General features: G+C 41.1%; 1 protein-coding gene across 2 annotated transcripts; it reads left to right on the top strand.

Moving 5' to 3' along the window:
- The first annotated feature begins 4,228 nt into the window (after positions 1-4,228).
- Positions 4,229-13,210, top strand: RNF138 (ring finger protein 138). 2 transcript variants are annotated; one of them, XM_014257825.2, is made up of 7 exons: positions 4,229-4,593; positions 5,482-5,647; positions 7,147-7,262; positions 10,143-10,208; positions 10,697-10,802; positions 11,580-11,687; positions 13,041-13,210. In XM_014257825.2, the coding sequence occupies exons 1-7, from the start codon at positions 4,481-4,483 to the stop codon at positions 13,107-13,109; spliced, it is 744 nt and encodes a 247-aa protein (XP_014113300.1). In that variant the 5' UTR covers positions 4,229-4,480; the 3' UTR covers positions 13,110-13,210. The 2 variants fall into 2 exon arrangements, with proteins under 2 accessions (XP_014113300.1, XP_005517251.1); XM_005517194.3 differs by having other exon boundaries at positions 4,231-4,593; positions 10,140-10,208.
- Positions 13,211-25,655: the final 12,445 nt, after the last annotated feature.

Raw genomic sequence — 25,655 nt, 5'->3', positions numbered from 1 at the left:
AAGATGAGACTTAAAATAAGCAAAGTTGGTTAAATGAAAGCTGTTTTGAAATGATAGGAAGAAGTGAATATTCTATTTATAATAAGAAAAAATTGAACCCTTTTCAAGAGAATGGAATCTTTTAAATAACCTCTATTCTTACTGTGTAAGTTTAACAAAGCATGTAAGTTAAAAAAGCATTTTTTTACATGTACAGTATAACATAGTATCTTTCAAAGATACACTTGATCTGTAAAAAATTAAAATTCATGTTCATTCATTGAAGCATATACAGTGATTAAAGTGGCTTTACTCACATGGTAACATTAACAAGAAAACTGCCCTCTAGACTTACGACTCTGGAATCAGAAAGTGGCTCCTTTTTGGGAAAAGAAAGGTTCAGTGTGTCATGTGCTTGGGAAAGTTGCTTTCCTTTTCTTTGAGAACTGTCCTCGCAAAAGAAAACTCCTCAGTCAGAAAGATGGACAGTGCTGCTCCAAAGGTGTTGCAGTGTTGCTCGATATGGTGGGAACATTTGTGTAACTAAAAAAAATCTAGTCACAGGGGAAAAGTTATTTGATTTATGGCCTCCTGGACATCCAAAAACCTTTTTACATGTATGAAATAAGCTGTAGGAGCATTGTCCTTAGTTTTGTCTTTGGCTGCCAGTGTTTGCAGATATACCTGGCAAGAGCAAAAAAGATGTCCTTCCCCTTGCACATGGCACCTTCTGGCCTCTACAGTTACACAGCTTTGTCTCTTTTGCCTTCTGCTTGCATCCGTCTTTGACTCCTCCCACAGAACAAATCTCTGCATTTTTCATATGAGCAAGTAGGTATGCTGTTCTTGCACCAGCATTGTCAAGAAAGCTACCAGAATAGTTGTACAAAAAGTATTTGTACAATAGTTGTACAAAGGTGATCTAAAATGTGCTTTTTGAGTGGCAGTTTATCCCTGTGAACAGTAGTTTACGAGCAGTTCTAAATGTTTTCACTGTTGAGATTTCATTTCACAAACACATTTTATCACAAGAAATAAAAAGTTGGAAGGGCCATTGGTTTCATTTCATCTAAGAAGTCTGATTTAAAATGCTCTCCTTCAAATAAATGTGTTTCATAAACTTCAGCTGCCTGATTTCTCTTTACATGTTGTTTATGTGAATGGCAAAAACTATGTCAGATTTACAAGGCTGGTGCCATGCTCTATATTGCTCCATGGCATATAAGTTTTCAGCTCCAAGGTCACAGCTTTATTAAGGGATCAAGATTTACAATGACGTTAACAAGAGCATGAATGCCTCCACAGACACCTTCCTGTAGTTTACTTCCCTAAAGTCACCTGCACAGTTTCTCCCCCTGCCAAAGCTACTAATCGATAAATACTGCGGTCTCTTGAACAAAGTTCAAATGGATCTATCGTGTTGCTTTAGTCATAAATCTTTGCTTTTGTTTAACATCTGCCTTCAAAAGACATAACCTTCTTTACCTGCTGTAATTAAACTTCCTAACAGACTTATCTGGTGATTAAAATCAGCTCCCTTTTTAAAGAATGAGAAACTGAGGCATAAGGCCATGTTTTGATGAAGTCATACAAGAAGAGTAAAAGATTTGGAAGCCCATCTCTGCCAGCCTCCCACGTGCTGAGGCTGAAGGCCATGCTGCCTGTACCCCAATGGTAGCTGTGTAGCATCTGAACTGAGGCTTCTGTAATTCTTCCTTTTCACACACTGTCACGGCCTGGCTAGGGTGCCCCTGAAGCTGATACACAGCTGTGGTGTCATCCTCACTGACACAAGCATATACAAGAAGCACTCTGCAGGCTACTTACCACTTAAAGGTAAAAAAGACACTCTGTGTCTTCTGGCTGTCCCTGCAGTGCTGATGAGGTTACTGCTACCAACTGCTGCTAATCATCCACTCAGATTGACTGGTCTGGCTTCCTGCTTCATTTCATGGAAGATAATCAATCACTTTGAACAGTAGGGGGGTTTACCAGCCTATGAACACCCCAGATAACCCTTAGCAGCAGTGATGAGAGCAGGGTAGCACAGCCATGGTTACCAGAGGACAACTTACCACAACACCTCAAATCCCAGACCTGCCTTCCCATGGGAGATCCCAGGGGTTCTGCCTTTTCCACCAGATTTTCTCCCAACCTGAAGCATGGGCAGCGAATGTCCCAGCCCAGGCAACTTAATTCACTTTGGGCCAAAGGCTTTGAAATTGCTTCCCTTGAGAGTTTCAGAACTCTTGGTACTTAGAGGCATGCAAATTTTGTCACCATGTGGTCTAAAAAGAAGGTATTCAGGGCAGTGATTGGCTCTTGTTCTGCTGTCTCTGCTCTTCCTTAGGAAGACACTAACATTGATAGGTAATAGTCGTGACAGATACTGAACAAGAACACAAAGCCGGTTCACAGAATCACAGGATGGTTTGTCTCTCATCTTCACCTGAAGAGAGACCTTAGCTTCAGCTTCACTCCCTGCAGTTCCCTCTCCCCTCAAAACTGTGAGCCCAGATGGCTTTTGCCAAAGCCCATGGACATTGCCTCTTGCTGCTGATCACTAGCAGCTACAAGAAGCAGCTCTGATGGATGTCTAAGGCATTTAGGCTTTCATTCAGTTTTGAAATGCTGGAGTCTGAAAGCATATGTGAACCACAGCTCTGAATGTTTTGCACTCTCTCCTGAAAGTCTAACCCCAGGCCAGAGAGAGAGGGGGACCTTCCCACCTAGAGATCTCCTCTGAACATCTAACTATGGTACAGACAGCTGCAGTCAAGGAGACAGGTAAAACCAAGATGAAGGATCCATTTTCTCTCAGTCTTGGCACTGGAACAGGTTGTTGTGGAAGTTGTGGATGCTCCATTCCTGAAAGTGTTCAAGCCCAGGTTTGGATGGAGCTCTGAGCAACCTGGACTAGTGAAAGGTGTCCTTGCCCAGGGCACAGCAGATGGAACTAGATGATCTTTAAGATCCCTTCCAACCCAAACCATTCTATAATCTCTGAGCAAAAAAGACCAAGCCTAGTATGAATCTTATATTTATTATGATTATCACCTTCATAAATTAATATAATTTATATACTCTCTACAAATCTGTTTCTTTTTAAAGCATTCTCAACATTTTACTTTTTGTTTATATGCCAAGAGTTATGTCCAGATGAGATTAGTGCTAGATATGCTTAATAGGTCCGAAAGTCTTCTGTATCTAGAGAAGTCTGTTGGCATCACTATACAGATAGACAGATATTCTTTAAAGTCCTTATTCTGGAAGAAAAGCACAGTCATACCACTGAATTAAGATTTTTATTTATTTTTTTTTTGGTCAGGATCATTCAGGAGGCTGAAAACTTGCCCCAACTCTGAGAAATACCACTGAAACTACTCAATAAAATGACCACTAGTGCCAGCCACAGAATTCCAGCATCAGTTAAGTTGGAGAAAACCTCTGATATCATCAAATCCAACCTATGACAGAACACCACCATTGTCAGCTATAGCACAGCATTAACTGCCATGTCCCATCCTTTCTTAAAAATCCCCAGGAATGCTGATGCCATCACCTCCCTGGGAAGCCCATTCCAATGTTTAATCATCCGGAAGAAATTCCTCCTGGTGTCCAACGAAAACCTCCTCTGGCACAGCCTGAGGCTGATTCCTCTTGTCCTGTTACTTGTTACCTGGGGGAAGAGGCCGATCCCCACCTGACTACACCCTCCTTTCAGACTGGGAGCGATAAGGTCACCCCCGAGCCTCCTTTTCTCCAGGACAAACAACCCCAGCTCCCTCAGCCGCTCCTCACTTATGCTCCAGACCCCTCACCAGCTCTGCTGTCCTTCTCTGGTCTCGCTTCAGCACCCCAGCGTCCTTCCTGGATTCAGGGGCCCAGAACTGAACACTGGATTCGAGGTGTGGCCTGACCGGTGCTGAGTACAGGGGGACTGGATGATTAGAAATCTTCTAAATCTACAAGTAACCAGATCTAGAAATAAGCCAGAGCCTGAGCGGCGTCACCGTGCAGGCTCGAGGCGCGGCTGTTGTGCGGAAGGGCGGCGGGGCGGGCGCAGCGCGCTGGGCGGAGCGGGGAAGCCTCCCGGACAGGGCGGAGCGGGGGCCGTGTCGTAGCAGCCCTGCCGCGCCGGGAGGCGATCGCCATGGAACCCCCGGCCCCGCCCCCGCCCCCCGGGTGCCGCCGGGAGCGCGGCCGGAGCTGCCGGGTCCCTCCTCTCCGGGCAGCGCCAGGTAGAGCGCGGGGCGGGGTTCGCCGCGGGCCGGGCGGGAGGAGCCGCGAGGGGCGGCAGGCGGAGCCCCGGCCGGGCTCGTCCCGCTGCCCCGCCGCAGCCCGGCCCGGATCCCACCCTGTGCCGGTGCCCCCAGCCATCCACTCTCGGACCCCCGGCAGCGCCCCGCGGGAGCGAAGCGGGGCCGGGCTCTCCTCTGCCCGCCAGGGCGGGGCTTGTTCGTCGTCCCCGGTCCTGGCGGAGAGGCCCTTACGTGTTGCCATGGCCGAGGGGGCCGCGGCGGCCCCGGCGTGCTTCAGCGAGGATGATTTTTACTGCCCGGTGTGCCAGGAGGTGTTCAAAACGCCCGTGAGGACAGCCAACTGCCAGCACGTGTGGGTATCCCGACCCCCCGCCCCTTCCCAAGCCTTTTCCTCGCCTCCTCCGGCTCTCCGCCTTGTGATCCTCGGCTCCCCCCGCTCCCGGCGCACGGACCCTCGGCCTGGAGCCGCTGGCGGTGAGGATGCGAGCCCAGTGCCGCCCCAGCCTCCCCTCGCCTCTTTCTTTTGTAGCCGACGAGGACCGGTCATTTAGGAGAAGCCCCCCCCCACCGCCCCGGGTGTCTGGTCGGTGGTGGGGGAGTTTTGCTGTGCTGTCTGAGCTAACTCGCGGTTTTTAACTTCGTGGTTTTCCCCGTTCCTTTTCGAACAAGGACGGTAGTGTGAGTTGTTCTCTCTTTTCAGCTCATCTATTCAGCATTTTTTTTCCAGAGGGACGTTTGATTACAACGTGCCACTTTGTAGAAAAGCAAAATAGCTTTGGCAGCTGGTGCGTAAGGAAAGAGAGCTGCAAAAGCTGGTGAGCTGAGGTCTCTGGAAACGCGTGCTGAATGAAGCTTTGCAGTGGTCTTGGCTCTGCTTAAGCACAATAAACAGAAGTTACTTTGATAAGATTATCGAAAATCACGTGCTTGCTGCACCATTTAATATCTCAGTAGTGATCAATCTGGTGCGCAGCTCGGTAGTACTAGTCAATAAATAAGAAGAGTTTTACCTAGAGTGTATTGCCAAGCTCCCCTGATATCCATGTACTTCATCGTAAGCACCATTATTTCATATTTCTTTTAAATACCAAACTTTGTATTTGGCAAACTATTACTCTGATACCTCTCTTTCCCTCCCCCCCCCCCCCCCACCCCAACAATCATCCAGCTCTCTTCAAGGACAAAGTATGTAACTCTGTGTATTTTGCTAACCTGTATTTGTGGTAACTTTTCAATTTAGGTTTTGCAGGAAGTGCTTCTTGACAGCTATAAGAGAAAGTGGAACACATTGTCCTCTCTGCCGGGGGAGCGTGACTAAAAAAGAAAGAACATATCCCAAAAGGGCTCTAGATGTTGAAAACAGTATGAAGAAAGCTTCTGGGGGCTGTAGATGCTGTGAGAAGCAGGTAGAGTAAAACTTTAAAAAAAGTTGAATAATTTTTTTGTGTTTTTCTCCAGACACACCTTTACTGTGTGTCATTCTCCTCTTGGAGCTGAAGAGCCTATAGCAGTTTGAACTTAGCTTTGTATGGCTTGTGTGTATACTGGGCATGCAGTGCCTGCTAGCTGTACCTAACGTGTAAACTGAAAGAAGAGCATCTTGAATTTGTCAATAAAGGCATTTTAAGTGGAGTGCCAGTTTTTCCCTAAAAAGATGGGAAAAAAAAGGTATAGCTATAAAACTGGCAAAAGGAAAGTTAAGGAGCTGAACATGAAAATTGCAGATATATGGAAAACCTCAGAAACTCTCAGTATGGAAATGCAACTGCTTTTAGCTGCCATAAAATTTAATTTAAAACCAAAAAAATGTGAGTTGATTAGTTGCAGTGCCCACATGATCAATCATATGTAATTTCCTCCTTCCCCATCAGTCCTTTTACATTCCTTTCATTTCCTTTCCCCTTAAAAGGATTCATTATGTTTGGAACACTGGGTGAAATCTTGACCCTCACTGAAACCAAGAGTAATGTCTCTTTTGCTATAAACAGATTCAGGATTTCAGCCACACATTTTGTTTATAAAAAAATGCATCAAATCCAGGTAGTCTTTATGTTGGTTGCATTTCACCTGGAACTTCTGCCAGTGTGAAGATCAGCACTAATGGAACCATCAGCTGCTTGCATTGTTCCACATGATTCATTGGGATGAAAAGTGGGGAGAAAGAAACTGATAGCAAGCTGGTAAACGGGAAGGAAGAACCAGAGTAACTTCAATGGAATTTAGGCACAGGCATGTGAGATACAATCTTGTTCAGCCTCTAGACCTGTGAGCACCTTCTGACAGTGCTGTTGGACCTGGAATTCAGATTTAGGGCCTGTCTAGCACAGCTGTCTTCTGACAAATCTAAGCAACTCATTCTCTTAATTTGAATTAAAGGTCAATAGGCGGCCTTAAGCTGGTGATCATTCACCTATTTTTTTTCCCTCCCCTGCCACTGAGTAAAGGAACACACCTAATGCAAAAAGAAAATGTTCCTCTGCATGAGGTAACAGCAGGCCAGAGAAGACTGAAGGAGCAGTGGTGCTTATCCCATCCTCACAGCCACTCTGTTATAGCTCATCACCTATTGATCCTGGATGTGTAGTTCCAGTGACTTTTTTTTCAGTTAAATGGTGTTTGCTTGCATCTTTCATCCCTGAGAGCTCTCAGATGTCCAGCAGTTTGAGTGGCAGTGTTCTCCAGTCTCACAGAGTGACACTGGCTCTGAGGAGAGAGGAATCGGAGATGTCCTGTTGGTGAAGAAAGTATTCATGCTCAGAAGGGAGATGCAAATTCTGGTTTCTGCTGCCGATGAGGTCTAAATAATTCCTGGATGCATTGCTTTCTGTTGGCAGAATTATCTCTTCCTTCTATCTATCCCTGGATTGCTTAATATGATTTGAATAATTTGGCATTTTATTTTCAGGTTAGATTTTCATGGATGAGACAGCATTATAAAACGTGTAAGAAGTATCAGGATGAATATGGTGTTTCTTCAATTATTCCAAACTTACAGATTTCCCAAGATGCAACAGGGAACAGGTAATCAGGGTGTTCTGTGTGTAGCTGTGCATCTTCTTTCCCCACCCCTCACCCCATGGAGAGTACTTTTTTCCAGGCCATTCCTTCTATTTGCATTAATTAATAATATTTCATGATTCAAAATATGAGTTTTTCCAGGTATTTTTCTCTATTCTTAGCAGACAGAAGAAAACCTTTCTGCATGATGGCTTTGAAATGTCTTCTAGAGACTCTCCTAAGAAGTATTTAATATTTGTAGCTTGTTTTCCTTATCTTGACAGCATTTGGGCAGCTTGCTTTGTAACATATTTCATAATATTTACCTCTGGAGAAGTTCCTGTCTATTTTTATTCCCCCTCCCCTTTCCTAAGTTTGTTTTAGTGGGTATCCTGTTTCAAAACATTATTGTGCAAGCTTTTGCTTTCTGATTGAATTTATTTTGAACAGATCCCTTATGACATATATAAGGAACTCCAGTGTGCTACACACTGTAAAATCAAATGACACTTGCCATTTGTTTTCAGGCAGTAAAGCTAATCTTTTTTATTCATAAATTCTCACTGATGGTAGGGGTTGGGGATTTTTGGTTATTTTTGAAAAGCTTTTTATGTGTTCATTTCACAGAGCTTTATTATATATATCCCATCCTTTATTTTTTTTTTCCATTGATTTTCTATTTTTAGCAGTCTGAACTTGTCTGTTTGGCTTTCAACAAATCAGTCTATTGAAAGCTGAAGCTGTAACTGGAATTAGCTGTAGCAATATTTCACCAAAGTCTGCATATTCTGATATCACTGTTTATACAGTTTGCCACAGTAGAATACCTCTGATTATAATATCACAGAAGTATAAAAAAATTTACCATTACCATATTTGTGACTTTAAATATTCATGTTCTTAGCATGTCTGTACAGTTTCTTCTGGCTTAGGTAGAGGTGTATATACGGTCAAATTTACTTCTAAAATGTTCTTCTGCTTTACTGTTCCTTTAGGAAAAAAGTTTATTTTGTGTTCAGCATAAGAAAACTTACCTTGCTATAGTTGAAAGTTGCAAACTATTTGTGTGACTATGTGGCAGTTAAAGGCCTATTTACACCTTCCTAAGTCAAAATAACTTAGAAAGTGCTACCTGTCTTACATTCATATAGTTCGTAATGCTTTTTGAGCTACTTGGCTGTCACCAGCATTACCAGTCTTGTTGACTAAACGTTTGTTGTGTTATATGCCACTTTCCTGTGAAGTTGTGTAGTATGCCACCAAGCATCACAGTGGTAATTAAATTGTGCAGAGAGGTCCCAGTTGACTAGAAATCAGCAAATGGAATGTCCATCTATGCGAAGGATCAGACGGATGATCCAGTGAATTACAGACTTGTCAGACTGACAGGTGTCAATCTAATACTTTGGTGTATTGGAGCGGATCATCCTGAGTACCATCATGTGGCATGTGCAGGACTACCCAGGAATCAGGCCCAGCCAACATGGGTTTACAAAAGTCAAGGTCCTGGCTGACCAATCTGATCTCCTTCTATGACAAAGTGACCCACTTAGTAGATGAGGGGCTAACTGTGGATGCTGTCTATCTAGACTTCAGGAAAACATTTGACACAGTCCCACTGTACTCTTCTGGAGAAGCTGGCAGGCTATGGCTTGGACAGGTGTGCTCTTCACTGGGTGAAAAAACTGTCTGGATGGCCAGGCCCAGAGACAGGTGGTGAATGTAGTTACATTCAGTTGACCCCTGGTCACCAGTGGTGTTTCCCAGGGTTCAGTTTGGGGCCACTCCTATTTAACACCTTGATTGTTGATTTGGACAAGGGGATTGAGTGCTCCCTCTGTAAATTTGCAGATGACAGCAAGTTGGGTGGGAGTGTTGATCTGCTGGAGGGCAGGAAGGCTCTGCAGAGGGATCTGGACAGGCTGGATCAATGGGCTGAGGCCAGTGGTGTGAGGTTCAACAAGGCCAAATGACAGGTCTCACAGTTTGGTCACAACAACTCCAGACAGCACTGGCTGCACAGGCTGCGGGGAAGAGTGGCTGGAAAGTGCCCCAATGGAAAAGGACCAGAGGGTGCTGGTTGACAGTTTAAGCGACAATCTCACAGTGTGACCAGGTGGCATCCTGGCCTGCATCAGGAGTAGTGTGGCCAGCAGGACCAGGGCAGTGATGGTCCCCCAGAACTCAGCACCAGTCAGGCCATACGTCAAATCCTGTGTTCAGTTCTGGGCCACTGAATCCAAGGAGGACATTGAGGTGCTGGAGCGATTTCAGAGAAGGGCAGTGGAGCTGGGGAAGGGTCTGGAGCACAAGTCCTATGGTGGGCAGCTGAGGGAGCTGGGGTTGTTTATCCTGGAGAAAAGGAAGCTCAAGGAAGACCTCATTGCTGCAGTTAGTTGAGATGAGGTTGTAGTGAGGGGAGGGTCAGTTTCTTTTGCCATGTCTTGAAGTAAAAGAACGAGGTGAAATGGCCTTAAGTTGCACCAGGGAAGGTTCAGATTAGATAGCAGAAAGTTTTTGGTTTTTTTTACGGAGAGCGTGGTCAGGCATTGGAATAAATTGCCCAGGGTGATGGTGGAGTCACCATCTCTGGAGGTGCTCAAGAGGTGTCTGGATGTGGCACTTGGGGATATGATTTAGGGGTGATAATGGTGGTACTGGGTTGACAGTTGGACAGATGATCTTGAAGGTTTCTTTCAGCCATGGTGATTCTGAAAATACTGAGACATACCTTGATCCAAAGGAAAAGGGTGGGTTAGGATATGTGCCATTGTAGCTTGCCTTGAAATTCATGGGACTTAATCCATATTTCCCCCTACTTCTGTTACTGTTGAACTTTTAAAATGTTGATAGTTGAGTAAAATAATCTCAAATTTCATTGTTTCTTTTCTTAATTTCAAGTAGTAGGAGTGATATGATATCTGATACTGGCGAGATGGCTAATAATCAAATACTTCAGGGAGAAACAAGGTAGGTTGCTTACTTGTCTATATTTGTTATTAAAATAGATTCTGATAGTAACAGTGCAAACTTTTGCTAATGGAAAAACTAAAACACAAAAAACCCACACAAAACCAGCAGGAGCTATATTTATAGAGTCCTGTAGTTTCTTGTACACTTCTATCTATTTCTTAGAATTTGGATATTTCAGTACTTTGTTGAAGGATGGACTAAAAGGTGTTACAAGAAAGCAAAACCAGGGTGTAGCTGCAGTGGGAACAAAAGAAACCAAGTCTCAGAAGAGTGCATTTAGGCATACCAATTGTAAATGTACTTCAAAATTGCAGTTTGGTAGTAGCACTGGGACGCCTTTAGATCTGCTAATATGTCAGTAGGGGTGGGGGGGTTTTCTGTTGTTAACAAAGCAAGGGAAAACAATGATAGCTTCATTTGTATGCTTGCTTAACACTACTTCTGAAACTCTTTTCTGTTAAATACTGTTGTGTTTCTGTTTACAGTGGACACCCAACCTTCAAATGCCCCCTGTGTCAGGAAGCCAATTTTACTAGACAGCGCTTGCTGGATCACTGTAATAATAGACATCTTTATCAGATCGTTCCTGTGGTAAGTGGAGTTGTTTATGTCTGTTTTTTAAGCTACTTTCATTGTAATTATGTGGACAACTTTAACTGTGCTAGTCTATATCTGTAACAATCACTGTGGTTTGAGAAAGACAGACAATACACTCCATGCAGTGCATTTAAATTGAGGAGTGACTTTGATGTGAGAATGTTTCATGTCCAGCCTGCTGGTTCTAAGGCATTTCTGACTTAGCTGTGTTATTTATCTTGATCTGAAACAGGCTTAGTTTTTGAGCCTGATGCTTAACTCTTCTTTATTTAGTAGTTCAAATCTGTTTCTGTAGAATCCCATTTGTAACGTAACTACTGTTTCATATGAAGCCTACAGCCACTTGAAAAGTAATCCAAAGTAACTAGAGAGTCTGAAAGAGAAAAAACTATTTGATTTTCTATTATTTTCATCTGTACAGTGTGTTACTTTTTCTTTTGATTTACTTGATCATCTCAGTTGTATGAAAAATCTCCTAAACAATAAGTAGGATGCAGTAGTCACTTTTCTAAATTAACTCAGACAGGTATGATAATCTTCCACTCCTAAGAGAAACATTTTAGAAATTGACCAAGTTGAAATGTAATTTTTGAGTGTTACACAATTGAGGAAAAGCATACTTAGCAGTATGATTTGATATTCATGTCTTACTGTATTTTGGTAGTGGATGAGTAATAGACTAGTTATTCCTGTAGAACATGTCTTTAATGCATTCTGTATTGCCAATAACTTTTTTTCATTCTGTTTCTTCCCTTCCCACTCCAAATTCAGATCTGTCCCATTTGTGTATCTCTTCCTTGGGCAGATACTAACCAGGTTACTAGAAATCTTGTTAGCCATCTAAATCTAAGACACCGGTTTGACTACGGAGAATTTGTGGTAAGCTTTTTCTTCTTTGATGTGTGGAGGAAAAAGTGTTAATTTTTTTTCTAAAAATCAAAATGCCAAATAAAAATTTTATACTTAACATATACAAAAGTACATGTACAACTCTGGACATGCTGTGTTCCTGTTCTGTATGGAACTCAGAAGCAGACCTGTCTGTTCTTAAACTTTGTTATCAATGTGAAGTGCTACTGGGAATAGGTGTTGTCAGTAGTTAAACAGCTCCAAGCTGATGAGTTAAGTCTTTGGTTTAATGTTCTCAGTCTGATGTATTTATTGCTTTTACTCTGTTTATTAGAACAGTTTATTACTGCTGTTTCTGGGGGAAATGAAATAGATGCCAGTCTGTTTTATGGACATTGTTGACCTTTTAATGCAGAAATTGTGAAAATATATTCTCAGGACTCAGTGTGCGGCTTGACTAGCTGGTATTGCTACTACAACTGCTCTTCCTGTTTGTTGTGAGAGAGACTGAAAAAGAGATGTGTCACTTAATCAGTTTAGGCTGCCTCTTTTCAGGCTCTCTTTGAGTAAATGACCTCGAAGTAGGTGCAGAACTGTATACACAGATGTAGTCAGTGTCTGATTCCTAAGTCCAGCCAACCATTTGGGTTCTGCATGTGGGATCAGGGAGCTGGAAAGTTTGTGGCTTTTTCTACAGAGTTTGACAGGCTTTGGGGTGTGCAACAGGCTGCCTCACTGGGTCAGGATGGCAAAGATGATGTATCTTGTCCTTTGCGTTAACTGTGATAAAGGCCTGAAGAGCTATGGTTTGATAGAGGGGATTGGGTTCTTCACCATGAGTGCATGTTTGATGACCTAAAACTGGGGAAACTGCCAGAGTTGTACTTAAGAGATTCATTGCTCTGGCATATTAAGAACCTGGAGGATATTTCTGCAAAAAGTAGCAGACTTTTTGTGTTCTGTGTTTGCTTTCTCATTTTAAGCACTGTATTCACAACAATCTATGATTGGTGTTGTCTGGGGATGCCATTTTGTTTTTATTAATGGAGGATGTTTTGGCTGGTTAGAAGCCCTGTTAAAAGAATTGTGTGACACAGTCAGCTTTCCTGAGCTGGCTGTTCCATAATGTAATTGAGCCAGGGAGAGGAGATGGACCCTTCTGCTTAATGACTCTTGTCCCACTCAACTGATCCTTCTCCTGTCTCATGTGTCTCTTGGTATTTGGTTCATTAAAAGATTCTGTGCAATATAAACAATCATATAGTAGCATAAAGATAAAGAGTGTTTGTTTGTTTAGGTGCCATTGATTGATGAAGATTAAACTAATGACTATGCCATATCTTGGATATTTGCCCATTTTGATGATGTTTTCATTTTGTTTAGAATCTTCAGCTTGATGAAGAAGCCCAATACCAAAATGCAGTTCAAGAATCCTGTCATGTGAACTTTTAAAGTAGAGCCCCTTTCATCTTCATACTGATTATCTGAGAGAAAAATTACTTTATTCTGTTGGTGATCCGAAGGGTATATTAATAAAAATTGTTCAGTAACCACTTTTCGGGCTAAGCTTCTTTTCACGCTCATAAAGACTTCTGATAAATGATTTTATTGAAACTCAACCTTGACATCTTGACTGGAGTTCTGCCCCTGTGGAATTAGGGACATTTTTGGAGCTTCTCACTCTTGTCTTGATTTTCTCTAACTTTTACTACTCTTATTAATTACATGTTCATATGATTAATGTAGGATGTTTTAATTCACCAAAACCAACTTTGAAAGTATCTTTAGAAAGACATGTAGTGATTCTCTGTTGGGGTTCTTCAAGTTCAGCTGTCTTCTAAGTGTCTTACAAGATGATAATTTAATTTTTTTTCTCATCCTGCCGAGGACAGGCATTTGTCCTTCCAAGAACTAATTTTATTTTGATGTTGTGATTTGTTTTTTACTATTCCTATGTGACTGAAAATAACAGTTTAAAATATTAAAATATTTCTTTTCTATAGATCAACAATGCAGAGCAGGGCTTTTTTCACCTTTCATTGAGAAAGAATGATGCCATTGCCTAGGAATAACTAAATTTGTTTTTTCCTCTTTGGGAATAACTAAAATAGGATGCTTGCTTACTAGTGTGATGAATGAAGAGTATTCTCTGTACTCCTAACTCCTAAGGAAGATTACATATTTTCTGAGCAAGTCAAGATGACATGCAAAAAGGTATACTTTTTTGGCCTATGCCTGTGACGAGATTTTACTGGAGCTTTTTAAGAACTTCTGGTCTTGCATTTGAAAGTTAAGTTTTGGTCTGTCCTGTCTTTCATGGAAGGCAACAACTAAACTGGCTTCACACCTACCCAAACTTTTATTTTTGTAAAGCTGTTTAAAAACTGTACATCTCCTGCATCCAAAGGCTTCTAAAAGCAGTTAAGGAGAAAGAAACTTACTCTAAAATAGTTACCAACATATTTTAACAGTTCCTGTTCCAGATTTCCACCTTCCCAACAAGAGCATTGTTAAAATTGGAGAAAATAGTAATAATGCAATTTTGAATCTAAATGGAAAATCCATTTGTAAAAACTTTGAAGATCTTTTATATAATGCTAAAAGGGAGAAGGGGAAAGAAGGCTGCACAGCATACATTTCAAAATTTTAAATAGTGTTCTGAACATACAGCTGTTAGGACTGACTGCATTCTGTTTCCATTACCCATTATCAAGCTATCATTATTAATGAGCATTGCTTATGTGGTGGAAAACACCCCCAGTAATTTTCTTAGTCTAGATGGTGATTTATATGTAGTAATATCAGTTGTGCAGCCGAAGTACAGTCTGCTTCTCGTGCCCTGCCTCCCTCTTACTCTCCAAATAGAGGTTTTGATTCTTTAAATGTTGAGGTATTTCATATTCCAAAACTGGAATTTGAAAGGTTGAACTGCCTCATTTTACAATGTAATGTGTTTCAGAACTGCAAGTTCTAATTTATTGAGTGTTGTAACTAACCCACTATACATTTTAGCTTTACTTTTCTATCTTAATTTTTTTATGAGTGTAAAACATTATTGAAGGCATTGCTGGCTAAAATTCAGAGCAAGTTGTCTATTTCAAAAATCTTCTCTGAAGGTTATATCCTTTTATAACAACATTTTTTGCGTTTTTTACCATCTCACTACAGTATTTTGACAGCAGACCACACTTGGAACTTGTATTCCAGTTCCTTATTTGCCCCCATACATGTCTGTGTATTCTCACTTGTCTGTCAGCTCTAGTGCATGTGCAACCACATACTGATTTGGAGTGGTTCACTGAGCCAACAAAAAAAAAATTCAGATTTTTAATTTTGCTCTGTAAAGCCAACTATGAAACAGTGCCCTTAAACGTCAAGGTACCTGATGCTGAAGTTTTACCTTTTTAAAATAAAAACACATACTATGGTGATTTATTACTGCGTATGTTTCCTAAGGAGTTTAACGGTTACATATAAGTTTAGCTAACTTTTTTAGATTCAATAAAATGTTTATATGATCTGGCAATAAATGCCTACAGCCAATACAGATTCTGAATGCCTCATGGACACTGGAACTAGTTATTTCTATTACTTGAATATATCTTGGGAATTGCAAATGGAATGACATCTGTTTTAAAACTCTGGGAAGCAATTTTTTCTATAGCAATAATTAGTTGTCACTTGATGAGCATTTTAGTCATGTTTAAATGTTGAGAGACTTGAATACACATTTTAAAGCAACAAATGTGTATTAATGCAATACAAAAAAAACTTCCAAAACATTTATCCTCTTTATTTAAAATTTGTATTGGCAGGTGCTGCCTTGCTTAAGATTTTGTACTTTTAATATTAAGAGATTGCATCCAATACATTCACTAGGTAAGCATTTAATGAAAATTAAACTATTTGAATATGTTGCTGCTGGTCATGATCTTTCTCACTGAAACTCAGACATGTGCAAAAAGCCGTGTATTTGTGATGGGGATGCCCAAAACATGAAATCTGTACTAGAAGATTGCTTCTTAACAATGTTTTCATGCTCCTGTTGCATTATGTATGGTTTCAGTACGTTATGTTTGAATTGTACCTTCTGGGTTTTTTCCTATTAAAGTATTTTATTTTCTATTTGTCTTTTTGTTGCATAATAAAGATGATCAGTTCCCTTGGTGCTACTTCTTCCTTTTCAGATGCTTTCTAAAACTTAAATATGTGATCAGTTGTATGCCTATACACTTTGAGTTTTTGGAATGGTGTGTATGCTGCTGGAATGATATGTGGCTGGTGATGCATCTGTGAGCTGACAAGTTACCTTGTATCATACCTTGGGTACTTCCAGCTATCAGAAAAGATTATAGGGTGGCCCAGATCTACTTTGGGCATCATTTCTTGCTTTCATGTTTGTTTCTTGCTTTCCCATGTAATGTTAATAGAGAAATAACATCCTAAAAGGCCACAGAAAGAGGCATGTAACACTTGCGGTCATTAACAAATCTCGTTATTTAAATGTAGATTTTCTGAGAAGATACAATACTTTTCTGAGAAAAAATGCAAGTAAACTTGGGCTGGTTGCAAGTTTTAACCAGGCAGGTGGTAGCTAGTTGCTATATCCTTCTGCCCTCTGTTCTTGTGCTGAAGAAAACTTTGGTTATTTCTTGTGCTTTTGCATTCTAAGGACACACAGATGGTATTGCAGTAATAAAATTGACTTAATGTGTTACTTTAACAGACAGAAATGTAACAAAATTATGTAAATTTACTTTCTGTTAATTTATTCTTTCTAATCTAATTTTCTGATCTCTAAGTAAGCCTCTGTATCTTCTGAATCTCTTTATTAGCCTTTTGTTGGAGATTTCATTTGATTTGATTTTATTACAGCAATTCATATTTCACTAGTTAAGAGAGAATGCATGTGATGTGTTTAATTCTCATTGGCAATATCTTGGTTATAAGATACTTGAGCTCTGTAAAACTGCCCTTTGTTCTCCAGTCTTAAGCTAGGGCCTTGGTCCCAGGGAGAGAGGGGTATTTTTGTGCACCCAGTTTATCTTCCAACAGGTAGTTGGAACTAGAAGGCTTTCTGTGTTTGGGAAACGTTCCTGGATCCCTCTTTTTTACATTTGACTTTTAAGTCTGGTGAGATTTGAATGAGTGTCTGTGGTGACTCTGCTATAAAAGTGAATAGTGTACTTTTTATATCCTTTGTTTTATTCAGAAACAGACACACCAGTTCCTCAACACTGCTAGGGCATGGGACAGTGTTTACTACATCTGGTAAAGTGTGCATTTGTGAAATGACTACAGAACCTGGCATCTAAGGCTGCCTTACTGTGAGACAGAAGAGCTGCAAGAATATCTGACAAAGGCATCTTCAGGTTTCTTTTAGAATCGGAGGAACAAGCAATGAAAGGGCACAAAAACTACATGGTCTGTTCTCCATGCAGTGTACATTTGCTCCAGAAATCAGGTTTGTTTCTTCTTGTGGCTGTACTTGAAAACACATTGGAGACAAATCAAGGGTGTCTGCAATGAGAAGGCATTTCAATAATGTTAAAACTTCTACTTCCCAGGGAATTGCCAGACTTACTACTGTCAAGGCATGGGGTTTTTTTGTCTCATGGGTGGAGTAGGTCTATAGAGTTTATTGTATTTCTCAGACTCTAGGTCTGCTTTGGGAAGGACCAGTTTTTACCTCTTCATTTTCCACTTCTAACTAGCCTTATTTGTAACGTTTTTGTCGACATGCTCAGGAAAGAGCTAAGAAAGTGAATTTTACAGTTACTGCCTCACCACTAGTCACACTGTTAGGAAATTGAGTTCAAGGAGGGAGGGGGGAGTCATCACTGCCAAATGCATTCTGTGGAATAGCATTTAATTCTATTTCAAATCTGTGCCTTAAAGTACTCTGTATATATTTAGAGGCATTCCTCAGCTCTGAAGCTGTAGGTTATTTCCCAGGTCTTAGAGACAGAATACTGTTATTATGACTTGCTTAATCTTATAAGGATGTGTAGTCACTGAGAAAAGTGCATCTTGCTGTTACTATACGTTCTTTCTCTACTGTTGTGTTTCTGTCACTCATTTTTTCATTAGATGGCTTGGGTTAGGATGAACTTGAAAGATAATCTCATACCAACCCACTGCTATGGGCAGGGGCACCTTCCACTGGACTAGGTTGCTCAAAACCATCCAGCCTGGCCTTGAACATTCCAGGGCTGGGGCATCCACAGCTTTCTTGGGAAACCTGTTCCAGTGTCTCACCACCTGTTTTCCTCTACATGCATTTCCCTACAGCAGTTCTCATAAATATACACTATGTGTTTCCCTCCCACTCCATTTTCTCTCTTTTAAAGTAGTCAGCAATTAAATTGCTACAGTTACATTACTTGGCTACTAACTATTGTTTCATATTCTGGATGTTTTATAAGCTCCTCTGGTTGTGCCCTTAATATGGGCCTGGTGTGGGCCGCAGGGGTGAATACAGTAACCAAGAAGCTTAGCACCAAAAATTTCCAGAGTTCTCCAGTCATGTTTACTTCTGTGGCTAGAGGAGTTTATCTTTCTCAGAATGTGTTTGCACTTGGAAAGAATCTGAAAGTCTTAGCAGATAGATTTTATTGCTTTTAAACACATTTTAAGGCATTTACTTTGTTGTTTTCTGTAGGGGGAGGATCTGGTTTAGGATTGGAGAGATTAGGATCAGGTTGAAAATAAAAACCTTTTCTCAAAGCCTGGTTCTTTGATGGTAAATAGCGCCCTTTTTTTGCCTGGAAAACCTTGTGTTAGGTTCTCTGGTTTTGCAGGTATGGACTGAAGAGTGTGGGATGTTTTTTCTCCAAGGTAACTTCTGTGGCCCTACTGCAAGAGGCGAGATTCACGTACCACCTTAGTTGTCAGACTGATCAAACTTGAGTAGTTTCTTGTACGATTTTATTTTTTTGTCTTTCATAATTCAAACCACCAGAGGGCACTGAATATTTTTGGGTACTCTCTAAATAAGTGTTTAAGGGTGATAATTCAATAAGTAGTTGTACTCCGGAACACTATTAGATATGGAATTTCTCTCCTGATGTTTCATAAAATGCAATAAATCTTTTATGAATTTTGGGGGGATTAAGAGACTGGCTGGGGTCATTCCATTCTACAGAAAGAATACTTGCAACTTACTTTAAAACCTTAAAATTAGAGATTTACGTACGTTGGTTTATCACCTGTGGCAAGTTGAGCAGTGTTTCCCCCTGGACTCCACTCCGGGAAGAATGGAGTGCTCTCCTGTTCACGGGTGAGCATTAAATGTGACACGTACTTGCAGGAGCTCTCCTTGCCCAAAGGCGTTCTCCAGAGGCCTCTGGAGCTCGGGCGCTGTAGTGCAGGCGAGAGGCACACGGGGGCAGCTGGGGACTGATGCATTCTGCGACAGCGACAAGGGGTTAGAGCTCCTTCCTGGCTTCTCGTTTTGTGAGGCTGCACACATAGCATCGCCCTCGCTCATTCCATCTGCTGCGGAGCTGTGAGCGCTGCCAGGTGCCCCGTCCAGGTGCGCTGCGTTATCTCTTCTTAGCATTCACGACAGTCTGGGGTTGGGACAGCCCTCTGGGCTGGAGGAGCAATTGTAGCAGCTAAGGTTTACACTGCTTCAGCTGAGACTGAATTCTCCCTGGAGTGTGCTTCTGCAGTGGCGTGATAGTGGCCAGCCACAAGCACTTCAGTAGCTGCTCATCAGTGACAGTTCGTTTCACACCGTAATCTGATTGATATTTATCGTGAAATGTGTTTGTGTAAAAACATGTCAGACATGATTCAGCACCCTGGGAGAGGGAGGGAGGTGTAATCCCGCATGAGTTATTTATGAAGCCTTGTTTTCTTACACATACAAGAAATGATGGTTAAAGTATGTCTGAAGTGGCAGTGGGCAGGAAGGTGTGTGATGTTATACCCAAGGTTCTGCCATTTGCTTTTTAACCTTACTTTTAATTTACCTGTAGCTAAGCAGGGCGAGGAAGCTGAAGGTCTGCTTCATTTTCTTGATAAACTCTTAATGAAAGCAAACATGCCTTGGTTGCTCCTCTGCAAACAGCTGGAACACTTGTGTTAGATATCTAGTGTAATTTTCACTTTTTTACATTACATCCCACATGACACCTGCTGGGTTTGTAAACACTAGAGCTTCCTAACTTTAAATATTTAGGTGTTCAACTTGTAAGATTCTGGATTTGATTGAGGGTCTATTATCTTTGAGGTTTATCTGACAACTCTTATCTTCATTGCTGCTTTGGATCATCAGCCAAGTAGATAACACTGCAACAGTATCTCTCTGTTTGGGAGATTAACTGAAAAAGTGAATTTAATTTGTGGAAGATAATGCAGGAAGCTTGAGACAGGGCAAGGGGCGATCCACTATCTGAGGGTAATAGACCATCTAAATATCCTCCTGCTCTTTTCACATTTGAGCTGTAAGCACTGCTGTGAGTGGGATACATAATGTTCTGCAAACCAGCACTTTTCATGTTATGTAATGAAGCCATATCACTCAAAGCTGACACTGAAACTTGCCATCAGATAGGTTCCACCCAAATGTCAATGAGCAGTCATGAATCACCATTGTTTGCTGAGCAGTATACAGATGGCAAAATTACCAAAGCATCTCTGCTACGTCACAGGTTAACAAAACTATTCAAATATGAAACTACCTACCAAAAATTCTAAAAAATCACTGTATTTACTATATCACTATATTCTACTAAAATCACTAATTTTACTTGGGTTTATGGTTCTCAGTAGTTAGCTGAAATTATGTTTTCCAATTAAGTTCCTTTTGCTTTTAAGAGAGCATTCTTGCTCTCTTCCATTCATTTTTTCCAATCTCTCTTCCCCCATTACTGCCTCTTCCCATATTATTACAAAGCTTTGTAACTTTATAAAGAAGAGTAAAACAGATGATTCTTCCCATAAGGCATTGGATGATGCCTGATGAATGTTCCTTCTTCTGCATCAAGGCAGGGGAAAAACACTGCAGTATCTTTATTGCTGTGCTAAGGAAGAGCCCACAGGCAACAGTGCCACTAGGAAGGCATGATGACACAGTGCCTGTCCCAGGGAACATGCAGTCCGCTCTGGGATGCTCTTCATCTCTCTGATGCTCACAAAGTAAGATCAGCGGGAGATCCAGGCAGTCACTCGCAATTGAGCTGCAGCAAGCTCCACAACAAGCTCTGATGTCTTTCATTTTCTTCGTTTCTCTTAGGCAGCATGAGAGCCTGTGGGGAAAGAAATGTAATTGACTGGCAAAAGCTCAGATTTTGCAGGTGTCTCTTACAGTTACTCAGGGCTCATTAGATATCTTAGCACTCGTAAAAGTTGTGAAACATGTTCAAGGCAAAGAATTGCAAGAAAGGAAAAAGCAGTCGACCAGTTAAAGACCTGCTCCTTTTCCTTTGCATTTAATGTTTCTATTTTTCTTCAGACTCAAAGCTTGCAATCAGGATACTGATGGTCTACTTGCAGATCAAAATGTTAATGGAAACAACATTCTTGAATTCCACAGGTCTCTGACTGTGTCAAGAAAGGACAGACATTATTTTGGCTGTCATATGTTAAGGAAACTTCTCAGCCTGATCATTCACAAGAGTCTCAGGCATCTCAATCTGCAGCTTGCAAGCTGAGCTGCCTCAACCAGGTGCATTCCTCAACATATATGCCCTGGTAGGTGTGGAACAAAGACATAATCTAAGACCGCTATTCTTTTTAGTCTTCAGAAAATGCACACTGTCTATTCAAGTTGCACTACTCTATATTAATTCATCTCCAGTTATACTCTGTTATTTCTTACTGTGGGCCTCAGTCTTGGAGGTATGATATGGCTGTATTCATCTGGTAAGAAAAATACAAGGAGTCCCATAGGAAAACCATGAAGTAAAATAAGACGTGTGTTGCCGGACCACAGACAGTAAGTTAGTAATAAGGCAAGGTGTTTGTCATTATAGAGAACATGGTCACAAAAGTAGATAAGGTCTATTGAAAAAAATCTTCCATGGTTAGACAGAAAAAAAACTTCCTGAAGACTGCACCTACATGAATTATTTTCTTCTCAACATGTATTAAAAAGCCCATTTTAGCTACTTCCTGGGTGACACTGAATTTTCTTTCAAGAGCTTCTGTCTTAAAAGCCTGAAGTTCTGTTATTAGCTTACTATTTATTTTTCCATTGCACCTTGCTTTATTTTACCAGATGACCAGTTGAGGTGTCAAAACTCTGAGTTTGTTTAATGAAAGAGCAGTGTGTGTTAGCATATAACTTTTGTGCCGTCTCTCTTTGGTGTCACTATATGCCAATTCTCGCACCTGGTAATATTTTCTTTAGGTAACTCACTTTTTAGCCAGGTTTGAAAGCAGCAGTTGTCATGATGTAAAGTGTCATACAACTCTTCATGCCCCTATCTACTACTGACAAGAATTTGGTGTGAGCTCCTAGTAGTGGTTGATACATCTTAGAAGTGAGGATGGGGAACAGAGCAATTGTAGTGATTATTTCCATTTAAAAGGGAGCAGAAAAGCAGAGTGTTAGGCTTTCTTCCCGCATCAAGTAGTAAGACACAAGAAATTGTGCTATTTCTGTTGAGTTCACCATCTACAGAAAGCCCTTGTAAGGTATTTTTTAAGCAAGCAATATCATCACCACCATTCCTACTTACTGTGCTTTCGCTCACAGCACAGAGTAGTTCTTGCATGTACAAGATGAATTCCTTTGTTTTGAAATAAGCCAGAATATGTTCTGCAGATCCCTGCCTTATGCAATCCAGTTGTTAACACTGATGTCCAGACCTTGGGATCAAATCAGAGCCAGACTAAAGAAGAACCCTTCCATATTTGTACGGCATAGGTGCCAGGTTCTTACACCAGATGTTTCAATGTATGTATCTGTTACACTCGGTTTGAAGTAATGGTTACTGTGGGCATGGCCAGTCTAACCCAGGGGGCCTTCAAAAGCACTACCATCATTTTTCAGGGACCAAAGTTGTGTCTAAGGCCCTGCCATGTTTGGTCTGCTGCTGGGCACGTCGACCAGACAATGAAGAAAAGGCAATGAAGAAAACCTTATTGCTTAACTGGTGGGAACTTGACCCTTAAGAGAAACAATGTGTTGGGAACTTAACCTGTGAGAGAAGAACAATACACAATGGAGCTGTTGTTAACATGGAGGTGCTATCATGAGCTGTTGTGGCCTCATCTCACACTCTGGCCAAGTGTGAGATGTCCTTGTAACTGGAAAAATTCCACTCCAAGAGGAGGAGGCATGAGGTGTGGTTCTGGGGTGGAGGGGCTGAAAAGGACAAGATGCACGCCATTTGGATCCAGGGGACTCCCTGAAGGTGCAGTGTCTGCCTGCCCCTCCCACCTGAGCACCATGCTCCATCTCGTTCTCCTGCTCAGTGGCTCTTCAAAGAAACTGGGGGTTGGTATGTATTATTTGCTACTGCATCTAATAAAAACAAATCTGTTTTGCAATCACAGTTGGGTTTCAGGTATTTTCTGCACGGGCATCCTCCAGAACCCATAACATGAATGACAATGAGGATGGAATACCCAGAGGACAAAAACTGATGCAAAGAAAGGACAGGGCTTGGGCAGTGGGGCACGTGGTTGCATCAGGAGGGTGAAACGCATAGCTGTACTACGAGACACTGTTCCATGTGTGCATGGGGCATATGGGAGGTCAAGACTTAGTCTGGGTACCCAGTTGTGTATACTTAGTCATATTTTTCTGTGTCCAAAGTGTAACACTGTCATACACTTCTTGTTGCACAATGTATTGTAAACATAGCTCAAGTACTTTTCAGATTCCGGTAAGAAGAACTCTTAGTCCTTTTCATTTGTGATGTCTCTGGACGATACCACTATAACAGAGTTATTTCTTCACTATTTTTGTCTTTATCACATCCTTATGTGAGTGCATTGGTAAAGATGTTTCATAAAAAAGGAACCTCAGGCCATGGCTCCACCAGTGGAGCAACTGGGGTGGGCACCAGAACTGTGGAGCACATTGTGGGACAAGCTTGAAACTTGTACAAGTATTAAGCCCAAGCCATGGGAGGCTAAAAATCCCATCGGAGTATTGAAATATTGGGGAAAATTTGTGCAAACTCCTCAGAAATGCTCTAAAGAGCGGCTTTTTCATGCTGGACACATGGCTGAATGTGTGTTATTTGCATACAAAGTTGCAGTTGAAAAGAATACAGAGCTTGAAAAACAGTCAAACAAGACAAGGACGTAGAACAGCTGAGGGCGAATATAATGTTGCAAAGGCAAGCATTTGTAGCTGCTGCTGCTGCACTGCAACCTGAGATCTCAGTAAGTTAGGTCTGTAAGTAAGGCTAAGTTTTAAATTAAAAGTTAATTATGTTAATAATGTTAAGCGTGATTCCTCTGTTAAATAGTTGCAGTTAAGGTATAACTTAAGTTTGAGTTAGGCATAAATAGTTGGTTTTTAGTTAAATTTTTTAATTTGAAGTATAAATTAAAGTACTGTTGAGTGATATCAAGCTTTTAAGCTATATTCCTTTTTATCCTTGCCTCACTGTCCTTTTGTCACACACACACAGAGATAATTCCTGGTTCAATTCTGTTTTGATTTGGCTATATTTGGCTTTGTTGTGCTTGTTTTAACTTCGGGTGCCTTAACAGTTCTGTAAGTAGTAGAGTGAATCTTGTCAACAAACTTTGTCGTGCTGTCACTTAATATTGAATCTAGTTTTTGCTGATACACTTGCTCATGATTCTTTAAGCAATCTCTAAATCTTGTTCATAATCTTGGATGCTGGAGATTGAAAGAAATTACTGGTGCTAAACCCAAATTTCTTGTACAGAGAAGGCATTTAAAACTAATGCACAGGATGCTAATTTGCTAGCTATGTCTATTCAGGGATGTAATATTAAACACCCCACAGAAAATACTTAACCAAGGCCTGAGTGTCCGTGGTATATGTTGTGAGATTGTATACAGTGAATGAAGGAGGAAGGAATAAAAGTGGAAATTTTTACTGGGCAAACTGGCACTCTGATGCAAAATCCCTGTTTGTTACTGTGAGAAATAAACTGATTAAGACTGCTCCCCCAGCATATAAAAATGTGATAATGACTCTTTTGATTAATGAAACAGGAAATCCTCTGGATGAGGTAATTGAAAAAAATACAGCAGCTAGGTAACCTTGGGGAGTGGAGCCCCCGGGGAAGTGCTGGGAATCGAAAAAAAAAAATACCAATTGGGCTATTGACACCACATGGTGGCTACATGCCAGAATTAAGATTTCAGGAAGAGATGCAGAAATCCAAGTAACTATTCATGATTTGTTACAAGCATTTTTTACATTTTGCTTTCAACCTTGTGTTAGTAGCAAATGGATTTGTAGTGTTATATTCTGTATACACACAGCAACAAGAGCAGCCTTACAAGTTCCTATTTTTTATGTGTTTTTCCAAAGTGTATCGTATAACTTGTGTTTCAGTCTTTTGGAGTGGAGGTTTCATTATATGAATCTTAAAGGATGTGCTGCAAGTTCTGCAGTATGACAGAAAAGGATGTGAGGTTTTTGCAATAGTGTTGGAGAGCTACACTGAGCAGAACCTACAGAGTGCAGGCTGGTCTGTGCCATTTTTGGGGAAGGGTTGGTAGTTAGCTATCCACACAGCTGCCCTCATACTTTGATGTGAACAGAGCTAGCTGATTTCCTTCAAAGGAAAACTGGGAGAGCAAGGTAGCTAGGTGACCTCTACCTGGGAGATTGTCAAGGAGCTAAGCACAATGTGAACATATCCACTGAGGTCCTGTATGATGTGGCCCATCTGCCGAAAGACATGATGTCATACTGGAGTATTGCAGGATACAGAGCCGAATACCAAATACCCTACAGCAGTTTTCTGGAGTTGTTAGCGCTTCTAATGTAAATCACAAAGTTTCATCTGAAAATTATGACCTTTGCTGTTTTTATAGCCTTGATCATAAGC

Source organism: Pseudopodoces humilis, chromosome 1 (assembly GCF_049639895.1).
Source record: "Pseudopodoces humilis isolate 2021_Gansu_Grassland_sample_001 chromosome 1, ASM4963989v1, whole genome shotgun sequence".
Taxonomy (NCBI): domain Eukaryota; kingdom Metazoa; phylum Chordata; class Aves; order Passeriformes; family Paridae; genus Pseudopodoces; species Pseudopodoces humilis.
The sequence above is the reverse complement of the archived record's forward strand: the minus strand, read 5'-3'. Positions and strand labels throughout refer to the sequence as shown.